General features: G+C 37.3%; 1 protein-coding gene across 4 annotated transcripts in view; it reads left to right on the top strand.

Moving 5' to 3' along the window:
• Positions 1–381: 381 nt before the first annotated feature.
• intu (inturned planar cell polarity protein) overlaps positions 382–26,013 on the top strand; it is a 32,244-nt gene continuing 6,612 nt past the window's right edge. For 2 of the 4 annotated variants that reach the window (XM_079865746.1, XM_079865748.1), the window contains exons 1-12: positions 1,316–1,591; positions 3,540–4,108; positions 5,367–5,452; positions 11,694–11,891; positions 15,348–15,466; positions 17,150–17,239; positions 19,251–19,328; positions 19,603–19,786; positions 21,630–21,683; positions 21,881–21,943; positions 23,629–23,835; positions 25,883–26,013. The exon at positions 25,883–26,013 is cut by the window's right edge and continues 376 nt beyond it. In XM_079865746.1, the coding sequence (XP_079721872.1) occupies positions 1,455–1,591; positions 3,540–4,108; positions 5,367–5,452; positions 11,694–11,891; positions 15,348–15,466; positions 17,150–17,239; positions 19,251–19,328; positions 19,603–19,786; positions 21,630–21,683; positions 21,881–21,943; positions 23,629–23,835; positions 25,883–26,013 (1,916 nt within the window). In that variant the 5' untranslated portion in view covers positions 1,316–1,454. Of the gene's footprint in view, positions 817–1,315; positions 1,592–3,539; positions 4,109–5,366; positions 5,453–11,693; positions 11,892–15,347; positions 15,467–17,149; positions 17,240–19,250; positions 19,329–19,602; positions 19,787–21,629; positions 21,684–21,880; positions 21,944–23,628; positions 23,836–25,882 lie in introns of those variants that run through there. The other 2 variants (XM_079865749.1, XM_079865747.1) reach the window with 2 other exon arrangements.

Raw genomic sequence — 26,013 nt, 5'->3', positions numbered from 1 at the left:
TGTCGTGTATCTGAAAATAAGTTGACCGAATGCAATGATTGGACGGGCATTTTATTGTCATACGCCTTCCACAGATGATATACCGATATATATCATGTATGTAGGCTATGTATAATGTATGTATATGTATGTATGTATTAGGCCTATATATGTGTGTATGTGTGTATATTAGACCACTATAGTGATTGCTATCAGGAAGTGAAGAGACTTTCAACCAGCATAACAACAAATGTTTCTGGAACAAAGCACCTACCCTGCCTTTAAACTTTTAAAAGATATGTTTCTTTAATGCTTGCTATTTGGAGGCAGCAGCAACCAAGCATCTCTCTCTCTCTCTCTCTCTCTCTCTCTCTCTCTCACACACACACACACACACACACACAAGCACATGCTCCATTTGCCATGAGAATGAGCGTTTGACGAGCATCGACCCAGTCAGTCAGTCTGTCGTGGTCTGGAGAAGTACTCAGGAACACCACAAGAGACTGGATTCATCATCGTCTGTTCCGTAAAACGCCATAAACGGAGCTTCCAAACCTTCTGGATTTTAGCAGTAACAGCTGTCTTTCAAAAGAGAAAACCCGACCAATTCACGAAATGTCTTCATTTAATCTCTAATATATTCAAATAACTAAATGACCGAGAGATTTAATGGTCGGGTAATCAAGGGCACTAATTTATTAATAACGACGAAACCGTTTGTTTTAAGTATGAAGCATAAATAATGTTTAATACTTGCTCGGATGGGAGATCTTTTCAGTCTTTCTCAGAGAACTTGGAGGATTTTGACTCTATACGGAGTGTGCTTCTTTACAGGTTAGTAGGAATTGTTTGTTTGTTTGTTTGTTTGTTTGTTGCTTTTCTCAGCTACAAAGTTGAATTCCGAGCAGCTTTTCCTCGCGCGCCGGAGGGGATTTAAAGACCTCGTGCGGGTTTTTTGGCCACTCGAGTGCAGGATGAAGCTGTTGTTTTGTTTTTAATGTTTTATTTATGTTTTTAAAATAAATGAGTAATTAATACGACGTTAAATCGATTTTTTAATAAATATGACAACATCGTCTATTTGTTGAAGTGTATAAATGCAACGAAATTTTACAACGAAACTTTCATAATATTGAATAGGCTATTCCATTATTATGATATTTTAATTTTTTTATCATACTGTTTTTCTGTTGGAAACAGCATGAATGATTCTGAAGTCGAACAGGCGATTCTGTTGTCGTTTCTCTTAATGCGTTACTTCGTTCCACGCTGTTCAACAAAAGCTTCCGTGTTGCTATAGAAACGACTCGATTCTACCAATCACGAGTTGAGAAACGCGTCACGTGGCCCCTGGACAAGACCCGTATGCGGATAACGCGACAGGACGCGGTTGCTGTTGAAAAGAGGAATTCGCTTCTTAAAACAGCTCTGAATGGATACGAGCACAGGTTATTGAGTAGAGAAATGCGCTGATGGCTTCTAGACAGCTTACAGAGGGGAATGAGACGGAGTTTGAGTCCGACTTGCGTGAAAACAAGGAGGCTGAAGGAGGGAGCGAAACTGATTCCGATGCATCAAGTTACAGTTACTCAGACTCAGATTACTCAGAGTAAGAAACATCAACACATTCACTAACAACAGTTATTAATAATAACTGGATTGCTAATTCGATATTTTCATGTTGCATGTTTCACCATAAAACTTTCTTTTATGATCGATGTCAACTTGACTGCAGTGTATGTAAACATAGACCTATATATATATATATATATATATATATATATATATATATATATACATTCTATCTTAATATTATTTATATGTGTGTGTATGCATATGCATGTATGTATGTATGTATGTATATGTATGTATATATATATAGAGAGAGAGATAGATAGATAGATAGATAGATAGACACAGACACACACACACACACACACACACACACACACACACACACACACACACACACACACACACACACACACACAGTACCGGTCAAAAGTTTGGAAACATTACTATTTTTAATGTTTTTGAAAGAAATTTCTCATACTCACCAAGCCTGCATTTATTTGATTTAAAAAAAAGGAAGAAAAAAAAAAAACAGTAATAGAAATATTATTACAATTGACAAATGAAATATTACAATTTAAAATAATGGTTTTCTATTTTAATATACTTTAAAATATAATTTATTTATCAGATGCAAAGGTGAATTTTCATCAGCATCATTACTCCAGTCTTCAGTGTCACGTGATCCTTCAGAAATCATTCTAATATGATGATTTATTATCGATGTTGGAAACAGTTGTGCAGCTTAATATATGTATATATTTTTGGAACCTGTGATACTTTTTTCATGATTCATTGGTGAATAAAAAGTTCAAAAGAACAGCATTTATTCAAAATATAAATCTTTTCTAACAGTATAAGTCTTCTTTAAACCATCCTTAAAACATCCTTGCTGAATAAAAATATTAATTTCTTTCAAAAAAAAAAAGGGGGGGAAAAACTGGAACTGGAAAAAAATAAAGAAAATTGAACTTAAAAATAAAGAAACTGACAACTTATATAAAAACAATTATAATTGTGTGTATATATATATATAATTGTTTTTATATAAGTTGTCAGTTTAGGGGTCTCTCCTGACCCACATTTAAGAGAGGCTCATGAAAAGGGAAAATAGACCTCGTCCATTCTCTGCCCTCTCTCATTTTTAAGGGGAATTTCTGTTTCCAATTTGGAAAGTCAGCCATCATAAATAATTATATGCTATTCACCATCTTTAGTGAACTTATGGACGTGGTTGCCAAGAGCTAACCTCCAAAGTAGCGTGGCTTAATTTAGAAATGGAGAAGAAAACATAATGTCTGCATGGCTGAATATTGAGTCGAGATTTTCTGGAATGAAGGAGGGGATTGTGTTTCAAAGGTCTCGGATGTGTGTCTTTCCCCTGCGGCATTCTGACTTCATGCTTAAGTAGGGTTTAGTTCGGTTTGTGCTGTGAGATACAAAAGATACAAAAAAGATACAAAAGAGTTTTAATTAATTGAAATAATGCCGAAGATGAAAAAAAAAAAAAATGTAATGTAAAAAAAAACTTTAGAAAATTAAAAATGTTAAGTGAACTAACTGAAATAAAGTAAGTTGAAGTACTAAAATAATTAAAAATAAAACTGAATTAAAAATAAATGAAAGCTAAATAGAAATATGGGGAGGGGAACTAAATGTAAAACATTACAAAAAGAACATAACAAAATGACTAAAACTTTAACTTGAAAATAACTTGAAAATAAAAGCTTTTTAAAAAATATTAATATTATAATGGTGTAAAAATAATAGTACTAAAATAAAACCTGCATGATTTCTGCCTTATGAAGTTGATTGAATTAGATTAAATAGTTTCTGATAGTTCTTATTCATCTTGATTTTAGCCAAAGGATCTGCATGGGCTGGCTCAGAAAAACCAGTTCTGAGAAATCAAATGCAATGACATTCAGACATTATCTGGATATTATCGCATGCTTCTTTAATGTTCCCTTTGTTTTGTGGCGCAGTGACCTAGAGCCGGAATGGCTGGATGATGTCCAGAAGAACGGTGAACTCTTCTACCTGGAGCTGAGTGAGGGAGAAGAAGAAGCTCTGCTGGCCCGAGCGTCCGCCAATCACTCCGCTGCGACCAATCACGTACGTTTCAGTGAAAAGGAGGCGGAGATTATCACCGACAATGGTAAAAAGCAAGCAAACTCCAGCAACAAATCCAAAGCAAAACTCAAGAAGTTCACCAAGATCCTGAGACCAAAGCGGCGGCCATCTCAAAGGAAAGCCGCTGATGGGAAAGACGGAGGATCTTCCCAGCATCCCACCTCCATCCTGAAGAATCAAGCGGGTCAGCGGCCTGGAGTCGTGGTCCAGCAGCAGCGTCTGAAGGACGTGTGTGTGTATCTGAACCCAAAGCGTCTCGGCAGCGCCTCTCCTCCATCTCCAGACCGAGGCGGCCTGCTGGAGGCCTTGCTGGGGGTCGTGCATCGGCCAGGAGGAAACACTGGGAAAAGAGGAGGAAAACTCATCATCCATGGTCTGGTCCCACACAGTCCTGCCAGCAAGTGTGCTGAGATTCTTATTGGTAAGCACAACTAGACAAGGAGCAGGTCATTGTTCTAGTATTTTTACTAGTGATGATCAGACAATTATTTTTATTTTTATTTTTTCACCAAGGCTGCATTTATTTGATCAAAATACTGAAAATCTGTGAAATATTATTACATTACATACATACATTAAAGCTGTTTTCTATTGTTATTTTAAACTGTAATATATTCCTGTGATCAAAGCTGTATTTTCAGCATCATTACTCCAGGCTTCAGTGTCACATGATCCTTCAGAAATCAGTCTAATATGATGATTTGCTGCTCAAGAAACATTTATTATTATTATCAATGTTGAAAACAGTTCATATTTTTGTGGAAATCATGATATTTGTTCAGGATTGAATGAGAAAGTTGAAAAGAACAGCATTTATTTGAAACATTATAAACATCTTTACGGTCACGTTTGATACATTTAATGCACCCTTGCTGAATAAAAACTATTAGTTTCTTTTTTTTAATGGAATAATAAAATGCCGAACTCTTGAACGGTAGTGCATGTTATTTGGCTGGCGGCTGGTAAAACAGGCAAAAATATCACATGAACTTCAGAGACCAGAATATCATGGAAAATGTCGACTCGGTTCAGTAAGAAACCACCTAGCATCCATTCAAAACCATCCTAGCAGTGCATTAACAGTCATTCAGACTTTTTGAACTCACAGTTTCTTCAAAACAGTCTGGCTGATGTCATGAAACTATAAAGTCGAGCTGTGGCTTGGTGTTGTGGTTGGTTTTATTAATATTCTCTCTTACAACTGCCTGTTAAACACTCTTAGTTTAATGTTCCCGGCACATTTGGTAATGAAATCATACGATTGGAAGCAACAAAAAAGCCGTTTATTCAATTTTCAGCCATGAATATTTTTCTGTTGATGTACTAAAACGATATTCGAGGGGAACCCGCAGTCGCTCTCTCCCAGACTCAGACCAAAGAAATTCCAAACGGGTTACACCACCCCGAAAACGCTTTCCCCAGCAGCTTTTTACGATTGTTTCTCAAACGCCCGTCCATACTAAAGCAATTAGACCGTTTATCTGAAATAACTGAGGGAAATCGTTGCATGCCGCAAAGAGAAGAGTGTGCAGATCTACCAGAGGCAGGTGGAGGTGCTGTTTGATGTGCTTTTGTTTTTATCTCATGGTAGAAACACAGTTCACCAAAGCTCGGGAATCAGGCGACAGTGATCAGATGTTTGTGGTCTTTGAGTTGAATATCTTTCATGCTTTCTGTAGGTGATGCTCTGGTTGCTGTGGACGATGTGGACGTCACCTCAGAAAACATTGAGAGAGTTTTGTCCTGTATTCCGGGTCCCACACAGGTAAGTGTGCATTTTTGGCTACATATACATTAATCTGGAGACATTTGAAAACACATCTTTTGAGACACCTTGTTCACGTGATCTTGGGACGATTTGTTCCGTGCGATTGCCTAAATTAACCTGACAAAGGGAGAAAACCATAGACTGTAAAAAAAAAAATGGACGTAGTGTCCTTGACGTCACCTGTAGGTTTCTGAAGAACATTTTTGAAGCCTAAAGTGGGCCGATCTTGCCATTTTTGAAGCCTAAAGTGGGCCGATCTTGCCATTTTTGAAGCCTAAAGTGGGCCGATCTTGCCATTTTTGAAACCCATCTTGGCAGCGCGTCACTCCCGGAATACCAAAAATGGGCAAAGAGGCGATTAGCTGAGGTGACGTGACGCTAACAGATAGAAGACAAACGGCAGGTAGTAAACATCAGCGGCAATCCACCTGTCACTCAAGTGGCCACGCCCTTAATTATGCAGAACATTAAGGCTTAATAAAATTTAAACGGATGAGTTATAAAGAAATTCACCCCCCTCACAGTCGTCATGAAGGGCAAAATAAGCTATATAGACCAAAACCACTTTTTGTACCAGGCTGTAAACACATTTTTTTCTGCTGTAAAGTTGGGCATTTTAACATGGGGATTTATGGGATTGACTCTCTGTTGCAGCTGGTCTCTAGTGGCCAGTCGATGAACTGCAGTTTAAGTCACTTCTGTGTTGGATTCAGGAGAGAGACTGGAAGGTTGCCGCTTGGAGAAAACACACCAGGTTCTGAAACAAATGCTCCAAATGAGTCTAAATGCTTAAAACTGAGACAAAGCTTGAACAATGAAAATGAACAAATGTTTATTTCGCTCTATACAGCAGTCGACAGCAGGTCAACCCTGAGGTAAATATAAGGATGAAAGCTGAGAAATCTCAGATGCTTTTCACCACTTGTAAGACAAAAGCTCAGCTTTTTCCCATAAACTCCCAAACGCTGAGGGCACATAAGGGCAATTCCATGTTTTGGGAACTGAGGTCTGTTTTTAAGGGATTAATTTGACTTAACTGCCTTGAAATTAGACTTTTTTAACAAGACATAATGTTTTCAGATGAGCACTTTCTAAAATTGGTTTTGGTTTTTGCTCAGCGCCTCTTGGCCTGCGAGTAAATGCTCTTTTCTTGAAAACCCTCCAGGCTAGCAATATTTTCTACATTAACGAATGCAAATTGTTTAGAGCTAAACGTAATTTGGGCTCGGTGAAATATTGATGGATTTGATCTTGTCATAAACAAGACAAATTGACTGTCGATGTGCATTAAGCTTTGATGGTTTCCTCATGTCGTAAGCTGCCGCAGAGTTCTTTGGGTTAGTGAGGCTGTTGTTTGTTGCAAATTGTTAGTAAAGTTAAACAGTTTTCAACTCTACAATTTTCCATTTATGGCCACAATAGCTACGACTGATCTCAACCCAAAACCCAGAAGCTGGATGGAGTGTGAAGGCACGTTTCCAACACGTTCCTAAACTCAGTTTCCTTCACTGGTGTTTGAAAATAAGAGCATTTAACCTTAAAACAGTTGTGAAGAATCACATGTGCTTCACAAAGCGTTTAATTAGGGGTGTAACGATACCCTCATCATGTCACGATTCGATACATATCACGACACTGAACTCACGATGCGATATTATTGCGATACTCCAAGACATATGATAAAAGGTAAACAAAAATTGTACTGTTGATGAAAATGATAAATTTGGTATTACATTGTGCGTGTAAATGAATAGGCTTGATGCTGATAACCCAATGCACAGGACAATAGAGACACCAGAATAACAATATTCATGATTCAGAAGCTGAAAATACAGAATTATTATAGACGAACATGCTTGCACTCTTTCACTGACTAGATATATTTAAAATAATGTGTTTTTACTGGTAACATCAGGCATTTGGCATTATCAGGACCCACAAATATCCACCCATTGCATTATTATACATTACATTCAACATTAGTAGTTTAATGTAGTACTGACACTAAAACTCTGAAAAACTCTGACTTTTTTCTCACAGAAAGTTTCGTTTTTGGTGAACTATACACAATACAGATTGCAACTATCCACGATGTACATTTATGCATTTTTGTATGGGATATATTGTGACACGATATATAGTTACACCCCTACATTTAAAGCATCAGTGATTTGAACAAAGCCCTAAAATGCAACTTGCCTCAGTTATACTACAGTCATGAATGCTGTGCTGTTACTTTTGATGCAGCTGTACGTTTTTCTATAACTACAGCTGGACTCTGCTTCACTCTGAGAATGCCTTTCGTTTGATCCCTTCTCAAGCTGGTTTTGCTCACTCTGTTGCCTAGGAGAGGATGGAATGTTGAAATTACAGAGTTCTGTCGCCACGGCAGCGACGGCGGTTACGGTAACGCTTGTTTTTGTAGGCCACAGGAAAAGAGCCATTATCCTGTGGAGAAGAGAGAGGGAGAAAGTGATTAAAGGACGAGAACCGATAGCAAATTACACCATTGGACAAAAAAGGACAGGCGAGGCTATTATGATATTAGGGTTGAGGAACCGTGCTCTTGTGAGGTTTGAGGCTTGCCAAGATTTTAAAATGAGTCTCGGCTGGTGATTTATGAAATTGTAAGGTAACGTTAAGCGTTGTGTGAGTGTTCATTTTAAATGTTAAGAGTTACTACACCACAGGAACAAAATTATCATGTCCACTGGTCTTTCTTTGGACACTGACACCACCAGTAGGATTCCTTTTGAGAAATTAATACTTTTTACATCCGGAAAAACACACGGAGAGCATCAGCTTTAGTTTCTGCTCTGACAGCCACAAGACCAGCCGAACGCTGTGAGTGTGTGTTAGAAATCAGCCGAACGCTGTGAGTGTGTGTTAGAAATCAGGAATGGTGAGATAACATTGTGCTTGGTACGTTTTTCATCTTCAAACCAAACTTGGGTCTCCAGCCGACAAAGTTTAAATCTGGCTAGAGCTCTTCCCATAATGTTACGCATGAGTTCAGTAGACGGAGAGAAGACGGCCTTTTGAGGCTGTTTGAACACATTCGATCACATGAGTGTTTACACTACGAAAGCAATCCGGCCGAATGTGTTTTTGACGACCTCTGGAAGTGTTGGAAAGTGGACGAGCTCAAAGCGTTTTAGACCCGTTTACACCTGAATTGTGATCCGATTGACCAAATGCATCTTAATACCAGATGTAAACAGGGCCTTGTTCATCTATGCATGCATTAAAGGCACACTATGCGATATTTCTACCTTAATATAACAGCTTTGAAATCATTTTGATTGGAAACAAACTTGTAGTAGGGTGCATCATCCCGATAGCAAAGCGGGCAAAACCAGCAATGCAAGTTTGAGAGGTGGCGCCCCGCCAAACCTCGCAAGAATCACGACTTGCTTTACCGCACAACGTCACATACATCAACAACATATGAAGCAGCCTCTATGGAAGACACTAGCACGCATTTCAGACGTGAATCATGACAGAGTTGAAGAAAATGAAGAAAGCGCGGTCGGAAGAGTCTGTATTGTATTTTACGACACTAACATTAAATACAAGTACTCCACAGCGACTCTAGGGGTCACTGTTTGAGAAAAACGGAAACTGCATAGTGTGCCTTTAAATTGATCAAAAGTTACAGTAAGGAGAATCTATTTCAATAAATGCTGCTCTTTTGAACTTTCTGTTTATCAAAGAATCCTGAGTGTTTTCAACATTGATTATAATAATACATGTTTCTTGAGCAGCAAATCATCATATTAGAATGATTTCTGAAGGATCATGTGACTCTGAAGACTGGAGTAATGATGCTGAAAATACAGCTTTGATTAAATTACATTTTACAATATATTAAAACAGTTATTTTAAGTTGTAATAATATTTCTCAATATCACTGTTTTTACTGTATTTTGTATTAAATAAATGCATCCTTGGTGAGTATAAGAGACGACTTTCGAAAGCATTAAAAAATCTTACCGACCTCAAACTTTTGAACAGTAATGTAAGTATCATATACATTTTTTTTAAATATATATTATATGTTTTTGGAAGCACATCTAAATAAACAATAATCCTTACATCAAGTGTCAGCCAGTCAAGCAGCAGTAATTGAGTTTGGGAATGCTATCAGATAGATCTCTCCAGATATTATAGACCTCACTGATAATAAGAAGAGCTAGCATTGGCCGTGATGTATGATGATATAATATCTCTGTGTGATCTGAATTCGGCAGTCTTCCACACCTCTTAATAACAGGACTGCAGTCCAGCTGCTCGCGGTCAGCAAACACTCGTGTGTGTCTGCTCTGCATGTTAAACCGGCGAGTGGGAGTGAATACGCCGCTCTCTGAGCGCTGTTAACTCACAGATGGGCGCTGTTGTTTTTAGTGATCTCCATGTGTGTTTTATTTGATTTGTACAATCTTAGAAAGTGCTGTTTCTTTTAGTCCTGGGCTGAATCTCGAGATACATGTTCAACTTAAATCATAAATCGAGTTGAAATATTTGTACACTAGCATTCAAACATTTGGGTCAGTAGGATTTTTCAGTAACACTTTAGTTTAGGGTCCATTTTTCACTATTAACTAGTTGCTTATTAGCATTCATATTACTAGGATGCTGACTGTTTATTAGTACTTATAAAGCACATATTAATGCATTATTCTGCATGACCATATTCTACATCCACCTAAACTTAACAACTACCTTACTAACTATTAATAAGCAGTAATTAGGAGGTTATTGTGGCAAAAGTCGTGGTTAATAGTGAGAATTGGACCCTAATCTAAAGTGTGACCGATTTGTCATATTGTTTTTGAAGGAAGTCTCATGGAAGTTATGGCAAGTCACCATTAGTGTTCTTTTCTGTGGTATTTCTTCCATTTCAGCACATATACACAACTTGCTTTAGTTGTAATTCTATGTAACCTTTTCAGTCTGCTTAACAAACTGATACACAACTAAGTTCTGCATCACTGTTATGTAATATCAGTGCTCATATTAAAGAGGCCATACTATGCCCCTTTTCAAAGTCTTGATGTTGTTTTTGGGCTCTACTAGAGGAGGTTTTCATGCTTGAATGTTCAAAAAACACAATATTTTCCCCATATTCTCCACTGTTGCAGCTCCTCTCTTGCCAGTCTATCAGTAACGCTCTGTTTAGTTCCTGTCTCTATCAAGCTCCTCCTTCTGAAAAGCACACTGTGTTCTGATTGGTCGGTTGGACCAGTGTGTTGTGATTGGTCAAGCGCTTCTAGCGTGTTTGGGAAAAGCCACGCCCCTTGCCATAACCACGAGTTAACACACTACTAACTAACTTAACAAGGCCACGCCTCTTTATTTTGCATATGCCTTAGGCGGGAATTTTGTTTGTACATTCCCGAAACATTTTTCATGCTCAAACAGCAACTTTACACACTAAAGACAGTTGAAAATGTAAAAAACTTTATCTTAAATGCTAGCTGATTGAACTACAAGTAAAAAAACATTATTAGTTTTGAGTTCATAATAATTATGTAACAAAAAAAAATCTATCACAGACCAACTTTAATTTATAAGTTGAGTAAATTAAAAAAAGTCCTGAATCCTGAGTCCTGGTTTCTCAGCTAAGATACAGTCAAACCAAAATTTATTCAGACACCTTCAACATTTCTCACATTATCACAGTTTATTCGCTATAGTTTAGAAAATGGTAATAAAATATGACAAGAACTCAGAGTTATCAAATCAGTTGATACTGTATTTCACTGGTTTTGTCCATCCTTCTGTTAGACTGTCTCACAAATTAATTATGTTGAATATCTGTCAGCTGTTAAGTTGAACTACACAATTAGATAATACCAATTTAGCTCAAACAATTACCAAGCAATGCTTAATTTTGTTCAGTCTGTGGTGTAAAAATGTCTCATTAGCAATTAAAGAAAAAACACTTCAGCAAAACATGGTCAGGTCAAAGTGTCTGAATCATTTTTGGTCCCAAATGTTTATAAATTTTACTGGTAGTCGCTGTATGAAGACTTTTTGGGTATAATATGTCACAGTTTACTTTATTTTGCTATACTCACTTACATAAATGAACTATAGTGCCCTGCACCCACTAGTAAAAAAAAGTCAAATTATATCTGGTGTCTGAATAATCTTTGGTTTGACTGTAAGATTGTATAGTTGGTATTTTCATGTTATCATCAGTATTTATTTAAGATTTTTTCTCTGTGTTTCTCAGGTGAGGTTAACTCTGGAGACGGTGTGTCCCGTCGGGAGCGGCCCGGACTCGAGACCCAAACCGTCTCCTCCGGTCAGTCAGCTGGTCCGACTGCTGTGGGGCGAGGACACAGTCGAGCTCCAGATGTCCATCGCACATGTACCGCACATAGTGATGTACCTCTCGCTCAAGCTGGACTCTGACTCGCCGCAGGAGGAGGTCAGTCTGTTCCACTTAGGGCCCTATTTTAATGATCTAAACGCATGGTCTAAAGTGCAGGGTGCAAGTGCAGTTAGGGCGAGTCCGAATCCACTTTTGCTAGTTTAACAACGGGAAAAATGGTCGGTGCTCCCGGCGCATGGTCTAAAAGTGTTGTTCCTATTCTCTTAATGAGTAATGGATGTGTTTTGGGCTTTACGTGCAGTAAACCAATCAGAGTCTCATCTCGCATTCCCTTTAAAAGCCAGTTGTGCTCGCGCCATGTCGGATTCGCTATTTACATGACGGAATTTGATAGCGGAAAAACTGAACGCGTCTCCAGAGAGGAAACGGATCTGCTCGTGCGCGAGGTAAAAGTGCGCAAGCAGATCATCTACGGGACAAGCCGGATTCCACCATATCTTTATGTACACAATAATAATCTTTTACATTGTAATCCTTTTATTTTTAATATGTTTATGCGCTGCTGCGTGTGCGTCCCTGTGTGTTTAATAAGCAGAGTGTGCACGCTGTGGACCCGCCTATAGGCGCACAATACTAATGCGCTCTTTAAATAACAAAGAAAATATTGTGCCATTGACTTTAGACCAGGTTTCACTTGGTCAATGGCGCAGTTTATTTCAGTTGCCTCAAAATAGCAGTGCGCCTGAACAAACACACCTTGTTTTCAGACCAGCCATGTGCGCACAGATGGGAGCAAATGCATTTGCTATTTAAGCAACATGGCGCAGGACATGAAAATGATAACTGCGTCAGGCTGAAACTAGCAAAAAACACTTGCGTCACTCTTGGTGCTGAATTGCGCGGGTGTATGATAGGGCCCCTAATGTTCAGAAGCTTGCATTACAAATATTATTTTCAGCTTGTGAGAATTGGGAAAAGCTAAAACAGCTGTGTGGATTTTTTTCAATGCTTAATCCGTTAACATGATTTCGCCATCCAGAAGAGTTTCCCCCTGTTAAATCGTGCCAGAAGCGAGCATGAATGGCTCTGCTGTGCCGCTAACAGCCGCTCGTATTTATAGCCGTCAGCGTGACGTGAGGAAACAGGAGAAGAGAGGGAAAAGCTCGCCTTCGTCCCGGCTGAATTATTCACAGCGAGACGCCACGTTCCCATCAGAAAGGAAAACCACTCGTCAGGACTTTGGAAAGTTTTCCTTTTAGAGACTTGAATCGCTCAATTCATAAAGAGAAGCAAAATGTGCATTAAAAGTTAGGATTGTTGGAAATGCAGGGGGAATTTCACAAAGAATATGTCTAGGTTAAAACAATAAACAAAAATAAGACAATTATATTTTGCATATAAAAGTGAGGCCATTGATGTTTTATGCATTGTGCAATTATTTTCATAACAACTAAACATATTTCCGTTTCATTACTGCAATGGGGTATATGTATGTATTCTTGAAGTACAGTCAAAATATTATATTATAATATTATAAAATATTATATTGTAAACTACAACGACTTACAATTATCTTTGCTAAATAATTTTTGATTAGTTTATAATTAAAACTAGTTTATAATTAAATAATTAAACTTGATTAGTTTATTTCACTTCAAGATAAAAAAAAAAAAATTATTTATAGCAAAGAAATATGCAGATTTTACGAAGAATGTCATTGTAATTTACAACATAATATATTATAATATAATATTTTTACTGTATTACAAGAATAATGGGAACATGTATATAATCAAAAATGTTACAAAATAATATATATATATATTAGTGCTGTCAAATCGATTAATCGCATCTAGCATAAAAGTTTTTGTTTACATAGGTGTGTGTATATATATATATATATATATATATATATATATATATATATATATATATATATGTGTGTGTGTATTTACTATATATATAGCTTGTGTAAATGCATCCCTCCAGGTGCTGATAGGTTAGAGTAGTTGATTTACGGTGTTAAATCTTCGCTGAGAGAAACGTGTTTGCAAGCCGACTCACTTAAAAACCTCTTTCTGTCTGCAGTGATTGATAGTGCAGCGCGGAGCGTTTATAATGTGTGTTTTTATGCGCTGTCCAAACCACAGGCCACGGCGACCACCTCTGAACGCTGACTTGAGCTTTTAGAGCGTAAGGAATACGCTGAAGAGATAACGTGTGTGTGTGTGTGTGTGTGTGTGTGTGCGTGTCTCGAGGGTGAAGGCTTGTGGTTTCAAGAACTTCATTTCTCACACAAACTCAAATGCACGCGGTCTGAAAGCGTTGCCAGGTTGAAGTGTTCCTGTTCAGCATACTAATCAAAATGACAAAGGAATCGTCCCTCCCCTTCATTCCCTCCTGCAGATAAACCTCAAACTATCTCACACTGCCTCAGATTACGGATGAGAAGAATGGCCATTCCTCATGGGGAAATGCGGTTTTTGGCAAAGTTATGCGCTGCGAGCTACTCCTAATTTAAAGTCAATGTGAACTGAGTTTTAAGACATTTTTTTAAGAAAGAGAATGCAAATAAAAAGGGAATTGGAAGAATGAGACGGGGAATATTTTAAAATGCACTGATGAGTGGCAACAAGTTTTAGGGAAGTAAATTGGGAGTTGATTTCATAAGTTAGGTTATGCTTTTACAAAAAAAGAGGCTGATTAATTAGAAAACCTGCTCATTTCTATAACATAGTCGAAGTTTTAGTGATGAACAGTTAGACTAAACATTTCATTTTCATATTATTAAAGAGGATGCAAAGACTGTGAAAAAAGTGATTAAATCACTTCATTTACTTGAATCATCTGAACGATCTTAACAATTCACCTTCATTATTTTGCCGAGAGAAACATGTTTGATTATTGCCTCATCTCGTTCAGTGACACAAAAACAGCAATGCAATGTTATGGGGAAAGTAGCTTTTTACAGGCTAAGCTTTACTATTTTGAAAACACACTACTGGAAAACAGTTTTATTTTATTATTATATTTATATAGTATTAATGTATTTATTAATATTTTGAATTAGATTTTATTTTTATAATTTCAGTTTCATTTTAATTTTATTTTATCCGCTTTTATTAATTTTATTTGCTTTTATCTTTTTTTTTTTTCATTCGTAGCATTAATTTTTTTATTTCCATTTTAGTTATAGTAATTTTAGTATATCAACATCAATATATTTCATTTCAGTTTGTTGCCAAAGCAAACATTTTGTTTATTTTTTCAAGGTTTTCATCCTTATTTATATTTTATTTGATTTCACTGAAAATGATTTGTAACAGTAACAACACTGTTAAGTGTGATGCTATTTTTAGTGAGTAACTTCCTAGCAGTGGTTTTTAGCTTATTTTGTGACATTACTGACACCTTTGCCCTCCATTTAAGCAAATTATGTTTCAAATAAAGTCCATAAAAGCATTTATATCACAGTGTGATCATGCATAAATGCAGTAAAATGAGCTTGGGTCAGCGTAACCTGTCCAACTAAAGCGTCTTTCCTCCGTACAGCAGGAGATTCTGTACCAGTATCCGGTGTCCGAGGCTTCGGCCCAGCTGAAAGCAGTGAGAGGGATTTTCCTGACGCTCTGTGACATGCTGGAGAACGTCACGGGTGGACAGATAGTCAGGTGAGACGCCGGGTTCGTGTCGATGCCAGTGGATGACGTCCATGAAAAGTGTGGTTTTTTTGTGTTTTGAAAGAAGCAGTGCCGATCCGACACTTCTGGAGGCCCTAAGCAAAACTAGTGCATTCGTAAAAAACCCAAAGTTCTATAAACTTGAGTAATAATTACAATGGTTTTCAGTTTGCAAGGTGCACTGCCAGTTTTCTACAGCCTAATGGAGTTAAAACATCAAGGGAAACAAACTGCAAGTTATGAAAAAAGTATAGGGAAAAACCCATTAAAACACGTTCAATTGGCAGTAAGTAAAATTAAAACCAAATCTTCGTTGACGGCTTAATAAATGCTTTTTTTTAATAGTAATGCTCTGGCACCATCTAGCTATCAGAAAAACTATAACACACAGCCGAATTGGCTTTCTAAGTGCGCGATTTACTAATGAAATCACAGCATGATAAATAAAAAAAGACATGGTTGTTTCAACCCAAATTTGGGTCAAATATGGACAAACCCATCCGTTGGGTTACGTGTTTGTTTTTTTATTATTAAATTTTTAACCCAACAATCGGGTTTGTCCATTTTGACCCAAATCTTGGTTAAAACAACCCAGCATTTTTTAGAGTGAACAATCCTTTTGTAGCATTATAAATGTATTTACTGTCATTTTGATTCATTTAATGTGTTCTCCACTTACTGAATAAAAGTTTTAATTTCTTTAAAAAAAATGAAAATATCTTACTGACCCCCAAACTTTTGAACAGTAGTGTATGAGGGAAGTATATAGTGTAGTGTAGTCTTTTTGCCTTTACCAGTGTATTTTAAAGGGATAGTTCACTTTGAAATTAAATTTTGGTGTGTTTTAGCTTACCTCAAGGGCATCCAAGATGTAGGTGTCTTTTTTTCTGCAGTAGTTTCAATTTTGATATTTTTAGGTCAAACCGTTCTTGTCTGTCAGTCATTTAATGCAGGTCTGTGGTCACTGTCTCAAAGAGCATGCACAGAGAAGTCCAAATTAAACAATTCCCCATCGTAAGTACACATTGATGGCCTAAGACACGAAACGAGCGGTTTGTGTGAGAAAACGAACAGTATTTATATCGTTTTTACCTTTTGTACACAGCCACGTCCAAGTGATCTGAGCACATCCTGCTGTGTGACGTGTACGCAGACTGGTGCATAGATATATATACACTAGAATAGATGTCGCCTTTCGTTCCAATGAACTGCCGTAGACAAGGCCACGTCACACACCAGGATGCGCGCGCACCCTCAGATCACTTGGACGTGGCTGTGTACAAAAGGTAAAAACGATATAAATACTGTTCGTTTTCTCACACAAACCGCTCGTTTCGTGTCTTAGGCCATCAATGTGTACTTACGATGGGGAATTGTTTAATTTGGACGAAGGGGAAATGTTTTAATTTGGACTCTGTGCATGCTCTTTGAGGTGGTGACCATAGACCTGCATTATATGACTGTCAGACAAGAACGGTTTGACCTAAAAAAATCAAAATTGAAACTACTGTGGAAAAAAAGACACCTACATCTTGGATGCCCTTGAGGTAAGCTAAAACATACCAAAATTTAATTTCAAAGTGAACTATCCCTTTAATTCCCACTCTGTCTTTTGTCGTTTACTATAGTTGTATTGGCGTATATCATGTCACATGTCCTCTGTTTCTGCCTTAGCTCCTCTCTGTGGCTCAAGCAGCAGTTGGTTCATGTGGGCTACTGGAAGGAAGGATCCAATCTGCTGGTCATCGCTGTACCTGCCAACAGGTAATTCTCATCTTTATCATCATCCCACCTATAATCTAGATAATAACTATAATAGCTGTCATTATAATCAGCTCAGCTCCTAAAACTGAAGGATAACCTCTGTAATCATCCCGTCTGCAAACGAGGATCTGTAATCTAGATAATAACTCTGGTGATTGTAATTGGGTTTGATCTCTATAATCAGCTCATCTTATGATGTTTGAATTCATCCTACTCGCCGACAGTTCACTTTCTCAATAAAAAATAATAATCTCAGTAACCTGATCCATAATCCCAGATGTTTATCTGAATTCAGTTGATACATTTAGATGTTTACAGCTTCAAAATGAAAAACCACTGAAGAATGACGTCTCTCAAGACCCCAATATACTCACGAAGAAGTTGTTTTTCATTCTACGCCTAGAGGTAAAAAGAAGTTTAAAATACCGTTGCTGCGATATATTTTTAGTGAACATCCTGATAGATGAATACAGTGCTATGCATAAGTTTAGACACCCATACTAAAGTTGACTAAAAAGAGGAATAAAAAATCATCTTTTGGAAACTGAACTTAATGCCTTAATTAAAAAAATTAGGAAAAATCCAACCTTTAAGGACACCAATTTTCTTTGTGAATGAATAATGTATCGTAAATAAATAAATGTTCTTCCTTAAAATACAGGGTGCATAAGTTTGGACACCCCTATGTTAAATTCCCATAGAGGCAGGCAGATTTTTATTTTTAAGTATTTTTTTGTATTTTATTTTTAGGATACTATGCATCCTGATAAAGTTCCCTTGGCCTTTGGAATTAAAATAGCCCCACATCATCACATAGCATTCACCATACCTAGAGATTGGCATGGTTTTATTTCGGTTAGCCTAATAGCTAGTTTGATTTGCATTGAGAGATGATCTTATGGAAAGTACCCCATGCCAATCTCTAGGTATGGTGAAGGCTATGTGATGATGTGGGGCTATTTTAATTCCAAAGGCCAAGGGAACTTTATCAGGATGCATAGTATCCTAAAAATAAAATACAAAAAAATACTTAAAAATAAAAATCTGCCTGCCTCTATGGGAATTTAACATAGGGGTGTCCAAACTTATGCACCCTGTATTTTAAGGAAGAACATTTATTTATTTACGATACATTATTCATTCACAAAGAAAATTGGCGTCCTTAAAGGTTGGATTTTTCCTAATTTTTTTAATTAAGGCATTAAGTTCAGTTTCCAAAAGATGATTTTTTATTCCTCTTTTTAGTCAACTTTAGCATGGGTGTCTAAACTTATGCATAGCACTGTATGTAAAAATGTGCTGCGTGCTTTCCTCTCAAAAATGAAATAAACACACGCACAAAAAAATGAGAAAGCAGCGGTTAAGAAAGCATCTAATCATAGCGATGCGGATATGTTTGCACCAGCTCTACAGTCAGGTTTATTTATACAACAGCAACAGCTTCACAGTATTAAACATGAAAAACAGTGTCTTTCATTTAGAATCACAACTTTATTTCTACTATAAAGCGGCTCTCCAGTGTTCATGACAGACTGAACAGAGAAATGAACCGGAGAACATTTCCATCTCAAAGAAGGCGGAGCCTCAGAGCCACACCTACTTTGCATTAAATCACATAATGGTAGTTTGAGAGGTAGTTCAAACACCAAACAAACTACATTTTGGCCCGATTTTGTTCAAAATGACATCACACCACACCAGTTCATTCTTTGATTTCGCTTAAAGTGTATCAGGGCCTTCAGGATGTTTCTCAATCTGCTCCCTGGTTCAGTAGTGAGTGGTTCACTTCTACTTCCCAGTGCTTCCCAGTGCACTTATTACATTTTAATGTATCTACATTGTTTAGTTTAATTGTATTTTTCACCTGTCCACCTCTTATTTCTAGTTTTAGCATAGTTTTTGTTTATCTCTCAGTTTTTGAATGCTGATTTTCGTTCAGTTTTGTCTTCGGGGGAAATGTTAGATGTCTCTGTTGGTTTAGTTCTCGGTTTAGTTGGTGTTTGTGCTGCAGGGTTCCTCTGTTGTATCTGCAAACTGTGATCGAGGGAGTCGTCCGAACGCTCAGGGTCATGTACGGATCTCTTGACGGGTGTGTATTTCTATATATTTCTTGAGAGCTTTATGTATCTGTACACTGTAAAAAAACTATTTTTTAAAAAAAACAAAGATTATTGGAGTACATTTTCTACTTGTACAATGTGTTACTTGCTGTTTCTTTGTAATTATTTGTGACAATTACTCGCAATTTCTTAGGTGCGAATTATGGAAATCCTACGCCAAATGTTTTCAGTGTAGATAGATGTTTGATGATTTCAGATGATCAGTGTATAAAGGCTGTGTCTGTGAACTCTGTCTCTCTTCAGCGGGTTCTGTGAGGTGGAGAACGTTCCTCGTCTGGATCACTTCTTCTGCCTCTTCTTTCAGCAGCTCATCCAGCCCTCCCGCTTGATTGACAGCTCCAGACCGCCCACCCCCGATATCTCAGGGACCCTCTTCTTAGACGGTCTACCAGCCGTCCGCTGGCTCACTTTACCAGCAGACATAAAGGTATGACTGCCAGATGACTAGTTAGTAGGGGTGTAACGGTACACAGAAGTCACGGTTCAGTACGTACCTCGGTTTTGGGGTCACGGTTCGATACGAGTTCGGTAGAAACTAGGTTTCTTGTCATTTATTTTGAACAGACAGTAGTGCAAATAACAGGTTTGTGCCACCTAGAGGCATTTAGTCCCCTAGTTTGTACAGTACAGCCTTTGAATTGAGCCTTTGCAAACTGAATGCACTCCTGCAAAAGAGTATTTGGTATTTGGCCACAATCTGACCAAAAATAAACTGAAAAGCATCTTTTGTGTAATAAAAGTACAACATAAATAGAATAACTTGTGCAGAGATTAGTTTTCTTTGTGTGCGAGGGTTCATTAACATGCGGTGACAGTGGCAGATGCACAAACGTTTTTTCAAGAATTCTCAGAAATATGAGCGAGAAGGAGAAAAAGTGCCGTCTACATCCGAGTCTCCTTCACCTTTCCATGAGGAGACAGCGAGTGAAGCGGCTTCTCATTTCCAGGACACGCATATTTCATCACTGGACTTCCACGACACAAATCTGCACAATGCCAAATGACTTTATAAATCTCATTATTTATCTCATTATCTCATTATAAAAGCGGAAACAACTTAAAATACTCCGTCATTTATGTTCATACACATAAGAGTAAGACATCATTCGAAACTGTAAATAGTCTATTTATATTTGTGAACACTTTACACTCACAATAAAAACAAAACATTGTGCTTTTGTAAAATACAGAAACAAACAGGATGCCGCTTTCTGCCGTCCCGGTTTCATTTCCGTGAAGTTCGTGGAGAGCGTCACAAAAATGAATCGAAACTCAGCGTATAGGCTACTAACAAGCTCTTGTGTGCCATGTGAACTCTTGTTTTGGGTTGGTGCATAGATCGTCTCTTCTTCTTCTGCTCTTTTTCCTGTTGTGGTTCTTAGCAAACAGCGTTGCATTACTGCGCGCGCCCCCTTCTAGACTGGAGTGTGTATCGCCTGTGTCTGACTGTATTCGTCGTCTGACTCTATGCACCAATCCGTGACGGTTCAGGACGAATGCATGTACCGTTACACCCCTACTAGTCAACTGCTATGTTTCCATTCAAAGTTGCATAATTTAACTTATGCACGAAACTGGAATATCGTATAAAACATTTGCCCATAAAACATTTGGGAAGAATTCCTCCATCATAAATGAGATGCGTCTCAGGAAACTCTGTCATGTTCTCTTGCGTTGGGATGTTGGTGTTTGGGAACGCAATCATGTGAGGCACGTCTGGGGGGAACTAAATCAAATCATTCTGATGACAGACTTTGGCTCAGGCGTTTCAGAGCCACCAAACCAATTTTTGAGATGCTGTGATGTGATTAGTCCACTAGTTAGTCCAGTTATCCAATCACATCCACTGCTGAGGCAAAGTAACGCGAGTTTGTTATTGCACATCAACGTGTTTCCATCATAGTTTATGCGCATGTCTTCTTATCAGATAATAAAATGATAAAACTCAATTAATGTTAATGTTTTTATGCGCATTTCTCAAATTGATGTGTATCTTGGTGTTTCCATCCAGCATTTTTTTTATGGTATATCCCAAAATTAACATAAAAATAGGTGGAAGGATAGGCTGATGCATGAGCTATAATTAAATGTCTCAAATAATGTTTCTCATACAGTAGTTACAAAGGAATATTTCACACAAACAGGACAATTCTGTCATCAATTACTCCAAATCCATATGTTCTTATGTTTTTCGGTGAACATCTTCACGCAGCTTATTAATAAATGACACCAGGTCTCAGGTTTTCATTATGTTTTGACTCTTTCTCCAGGTTGAAGTGGACACTGTCCTCTCAGACTTTGAGTCGTCGGACTTTGGTGACATGGTAAGAGGAGTTATTGCGTTCAGATAGCTGGACTTTTTATTGTCATAACTCCAGAAATATGGTTACATTATCATGACTAATCTAATTCAAAATATTAACAAAAACTATAACAGTATAATAATGATAATAAAATAACACTGGTAGCAAGATGTGGCCTGTTGCATACACTAATCTTTCTCTGTTCTCTCATTGGTCAGTCTGAGGATTTCTACGGCATGAGGCGTCTGTACGTCATCTTGGGCTCCTGTCTGTTTTACAAGGTGAGTCTTGAATCTCCTGAAGCCGTATATTATCATGTCTGTGTCACTCAGAGTCACACGTAGAAAGCGTGACACTGCTGCTGTCAGTAGGTAATTGAAATTGAATCATGCTTGTAAAGGAGTCTTGTTCATGTTTGAAACGAGTCTGACAGAAGGGTGACGCGCCGCTTCTTGCGAACACAGCTGTCAGATGAAGAGACTCTTTTAATTATGAATGATGATGTGAAGAGGATTGATTAGTTATCAAGTCTACATCTGTTGCTCCTTTAACCCTGTCATAATAGCCAGAAAAATAATTTGACAACACTTTACTTAAAGCCTTTATATAACATGCATTATAAACGTATTTAGCAACTATGCATTGTAATGCATTGCATGGTCTCATGAATAATTGTAACCACACTTATCTATTCATTGAACACACCTTTAGAAAGTATAAAACACATGACAAACAACCAGTTTCAGATGTAACAAGGAATCTGCTCATTTTATAATGCATTTTTACTTGGTTACAATTATTTATGAAAACATATAATGCATTATAACGTACATTATTAATAGCTTTATAATGCATTATACACGAAGGCTTCGAGTAACTAATCTTTTTTTGGGGGGGGGGGAAATGGAATAGTTTGTTAAACCTTAACACACAAAATATTGAAAATAAATGAAAAAAAAGTTAATGCATGCATGTGTTTTCTGTTGAGTGTCAGATTTGAAAGATTAGGCTTGATTGGCTCATACTTACAGGAGCTAAAAAACACCTCAGTTTTATTCAGAGACCCAAACTGAGCAAAAAATATGAGATTAGATGCAGATGCTGATATTTATATTGCCAAAAGGGAAGATGAGATTCTGAAAGCTTTAATGTAAATTATTAATATCTTTATAACAGACTACTTACATAAAATGCATATAAATATCAGTCGTCTCTCTATATATCTGCCAATAAAAGGTCATAGAAAGATGATATTTAAATGCTTAGTTTCATGATCAAAACTCTATAGTTGTAAAACATATAATGCACTGCAATACAATGATGATTGAGAGATGAACAAATAAACCTTCCTCAAAAGCCTAATGATGAATCATATTTGAGACTCACATTTGAACATGATTTTCTAAAAAATGATGTATGGATAATCAAGTAAACCTCAGCTCTTCAGTCCAGCAAGTGTTCGTCTTGAAATATTAATAGCAATATAAAAGTCATTCTTAAGTCTGCTTGCTAAAAGTCAGTGCAGATTTCACAGCATAAAGACACGTGGACCACGAGCTGATAGGAGACATTTTTAAAAAACTATGAACTGTCAATCAGATGATTGATAGGGTTAAAACACTCAGACACACTCTTTATTTTTCACTACAGACTACTGAGATGCTTGTTAGCAGAGTTATCCCAAAGAAGAAGAAGATTTATATATATAGCGCCTTTCCGTAGCTCAAGGTCGCTTTACATTGTACATTACAATACATTTATACACACACACACACACACACACACACACATTGCAATCACATAAGGACAAATATAGTCACATTATCCAAAAATACATGTTAAATAGATATGTTTTTAGCTGAGTCTTGAATGTAGCCACAGATGATTGTGTCTTTCATCGACACAATAATTGTTCCACCACTGAAGGTCCATCACTCAGATCTGTATCTCTCCCTCTGTCTGGCAGGGCTATCTCATAGCCAACCACCTGCCCAAAGAAGAGCTTGTGGACGTGTGCTTGTACTGTCAGCATTACTGTCTGCTCCCGCTGGCGTCTGAGCAGCGTGTGGGACAGCTAGTGGTGTGGAGAGAGGTGTTTCCACAGCGCAGATCCCAGATCAGCCCCGGATACTGCCAGCCACACGCACGGCACTTCATGCTCATAGTGGGCCTGGTGAGAGATCGCTGACTGTGTTACAGATTACTAATAAACACTGTTCTTTTCAACTTTCTGTTCATCTGAGAATCCTGAAAAGTAGCATGACTGTTTTCAACATCGATAATAATCAGAAATGTTTCTTTAGCAGCAAATTATCATATTAGAATGATTTCTGAAGGATCATGTGACACTGAAGACTGGAGTAATGATGCTGTCATTTATTTTCAAATGTAATAATATTAGGGCTGTTAAACGATTAATCGCGATTAATCGCATCCAAAATAAAAGTTTGTTAATACATGTGTGTGTACGGTGTATAATTATTTTCTATATATAAATACGCACACATGCATGTATATATTTAAGAAATATTTGCATGTATATACTGTGTGTATATATAATTTATATTATATATAAATATTTTATATATAAATAACACATTTTCTTAAATATATATATGCATGTGTGTGTATTTATATATAGAAAATAATTATACTCCGTACACAGACATAAATATTGTAAACACAAACTTTTATTTTGGATGCGATTAATCGCGATTAATCGTTTGACAGCCCTAAATAATATTTCACAATTTTACTGTATCTCTGATCACATAAATGCAGTCTTGGTGAGCAGAAGAGACATGAGAAGATCTTGCCGGCATTAAACTCTTGAACGGTAGTGCAGCTGATTACCAAAGGCAACATTTAAGAAATGTGCCAGCTTCATACTCAAAGGAAAAACTGCTACTAGATCAGTAGTCGTGATTGATTTTCTAGTACTGGTGTGTGGATTTATTCACAAAATGCAATTATTTTTTACAGTACTGTTCAAAAGTTTGGGATTTTTGTGGAAACTTTGATGCATAGAAAGTTCAAAAGAACATCATTTATTTGAAAAGTCTTTACTGTCACTTTTGATCAATATAATGCATCCTTGCTGAATAAAGGCGTGTTCAGGCAGTAATCTATGATGAAGCACCTTTGCACTGTATTTTATAAGGTTATTTTACTGTTATATTTTAGTTTGTTTAGTAATGTGCCTTTAATTTATTTTGTTGTAAAGCACATTGGTCAACTTTGGTTGTATTTAATGGTGCTATAGAAGTAAAATTGACATTCATACCAAGAACAATATCTAAAAAGTAAACTATAACGATAACTACATTAGTGCCGACACCAAAACGCACATTAACGTCTGTTCATTCTAAGCGCACGCTGTAGTTTTGTCGTGTTGCCGCTTTAAATGCTCGAGCTCTTCTTGAAGCAGGATGGATTTTGATTGGCTGTCAATGTTTTTATCATTCATCAGCTGAAAAAAATCATTCTGAAACTTAATGATTCCAGTTTCTCTGTGTTATAGTTGTGGACATTGTATTGTGTGGACAATCTTTATTGTTATGGTTCTGGGTGTGAACAGGCCTTAAAAGACTTAAAGTACCCCTGTTGTGAAAATCCAGCTTTTAATGTTGTTTATATGTCTATGTGGTGTTTTTAATATGCTTTTTATATTGTATATAATATATAAGGCATATTTATATTTATATTATATATAAGGCAAACTATGTGTAAATTCATAAGTCGACACCATTGCTGAGTATTTTCTGCTTAAAACTGCAGTGAACCAAAGACAGCCTCAAAAACACGCTTTGAAATCGCTGGTGTTTCTGACGTCACAAACTACCTTGTAACCAATCAGATCAGCGTGTGATCGTCAATGAGTGGATCTGAGCTGAGTGAGTGAGTGGAGGCGGGGCTCATTTGCATATTCATAGAACCGCGTATACTAAATGAGGCAAGGGTGTTGAGTTACATTCAAGCTATTTTAAGACACAAAGGTAAAAACGTTTAAATATGTAATTTTGGTGATCAAAGATGAGTTTTAAGTGCTAAAAATTATTGACTACAGGGGAGCTTTAATTTCTTTAAAAAATAACAATCTCACTGAACACTAGTGTGCATTTGGTAACTATAGGTTAAGCGCAGTAATTGAACACTGAATTACTGAAAATGTGATGCATACCCGATGTATAAAAGCCGTTTTCCCTGACGTGTGTTTTCAGAGGCACTTCATGCAGTGTGTGTTGCTGGAGGCCGGTGGCTGTGCGTGTCCCGCTCTGGGATCTCCAGGTCCCGACTGCGTTTACGTGGACCAGGTCAAAGCCACACTTCTTCAGCTGGAGAGTCTGGACGC

Source organism: Squalius cephalus (genome assembly GCF_949319135.1).
Source record: "Squalius cephalus genome assembly, chromosome: 3".
Classification (NCBI taxonomy): Eukaryota; Metazoa; Chordata; class Actinopteri; order Cypriniformes; family Leuciscidae; genus Squalius; species Squalius cephalus.
The sequence above is the reverse complement of the archived record's forward strand: the minus strand, read 5'-3'. Positions and strand labels throughout refer to the sequence as shown.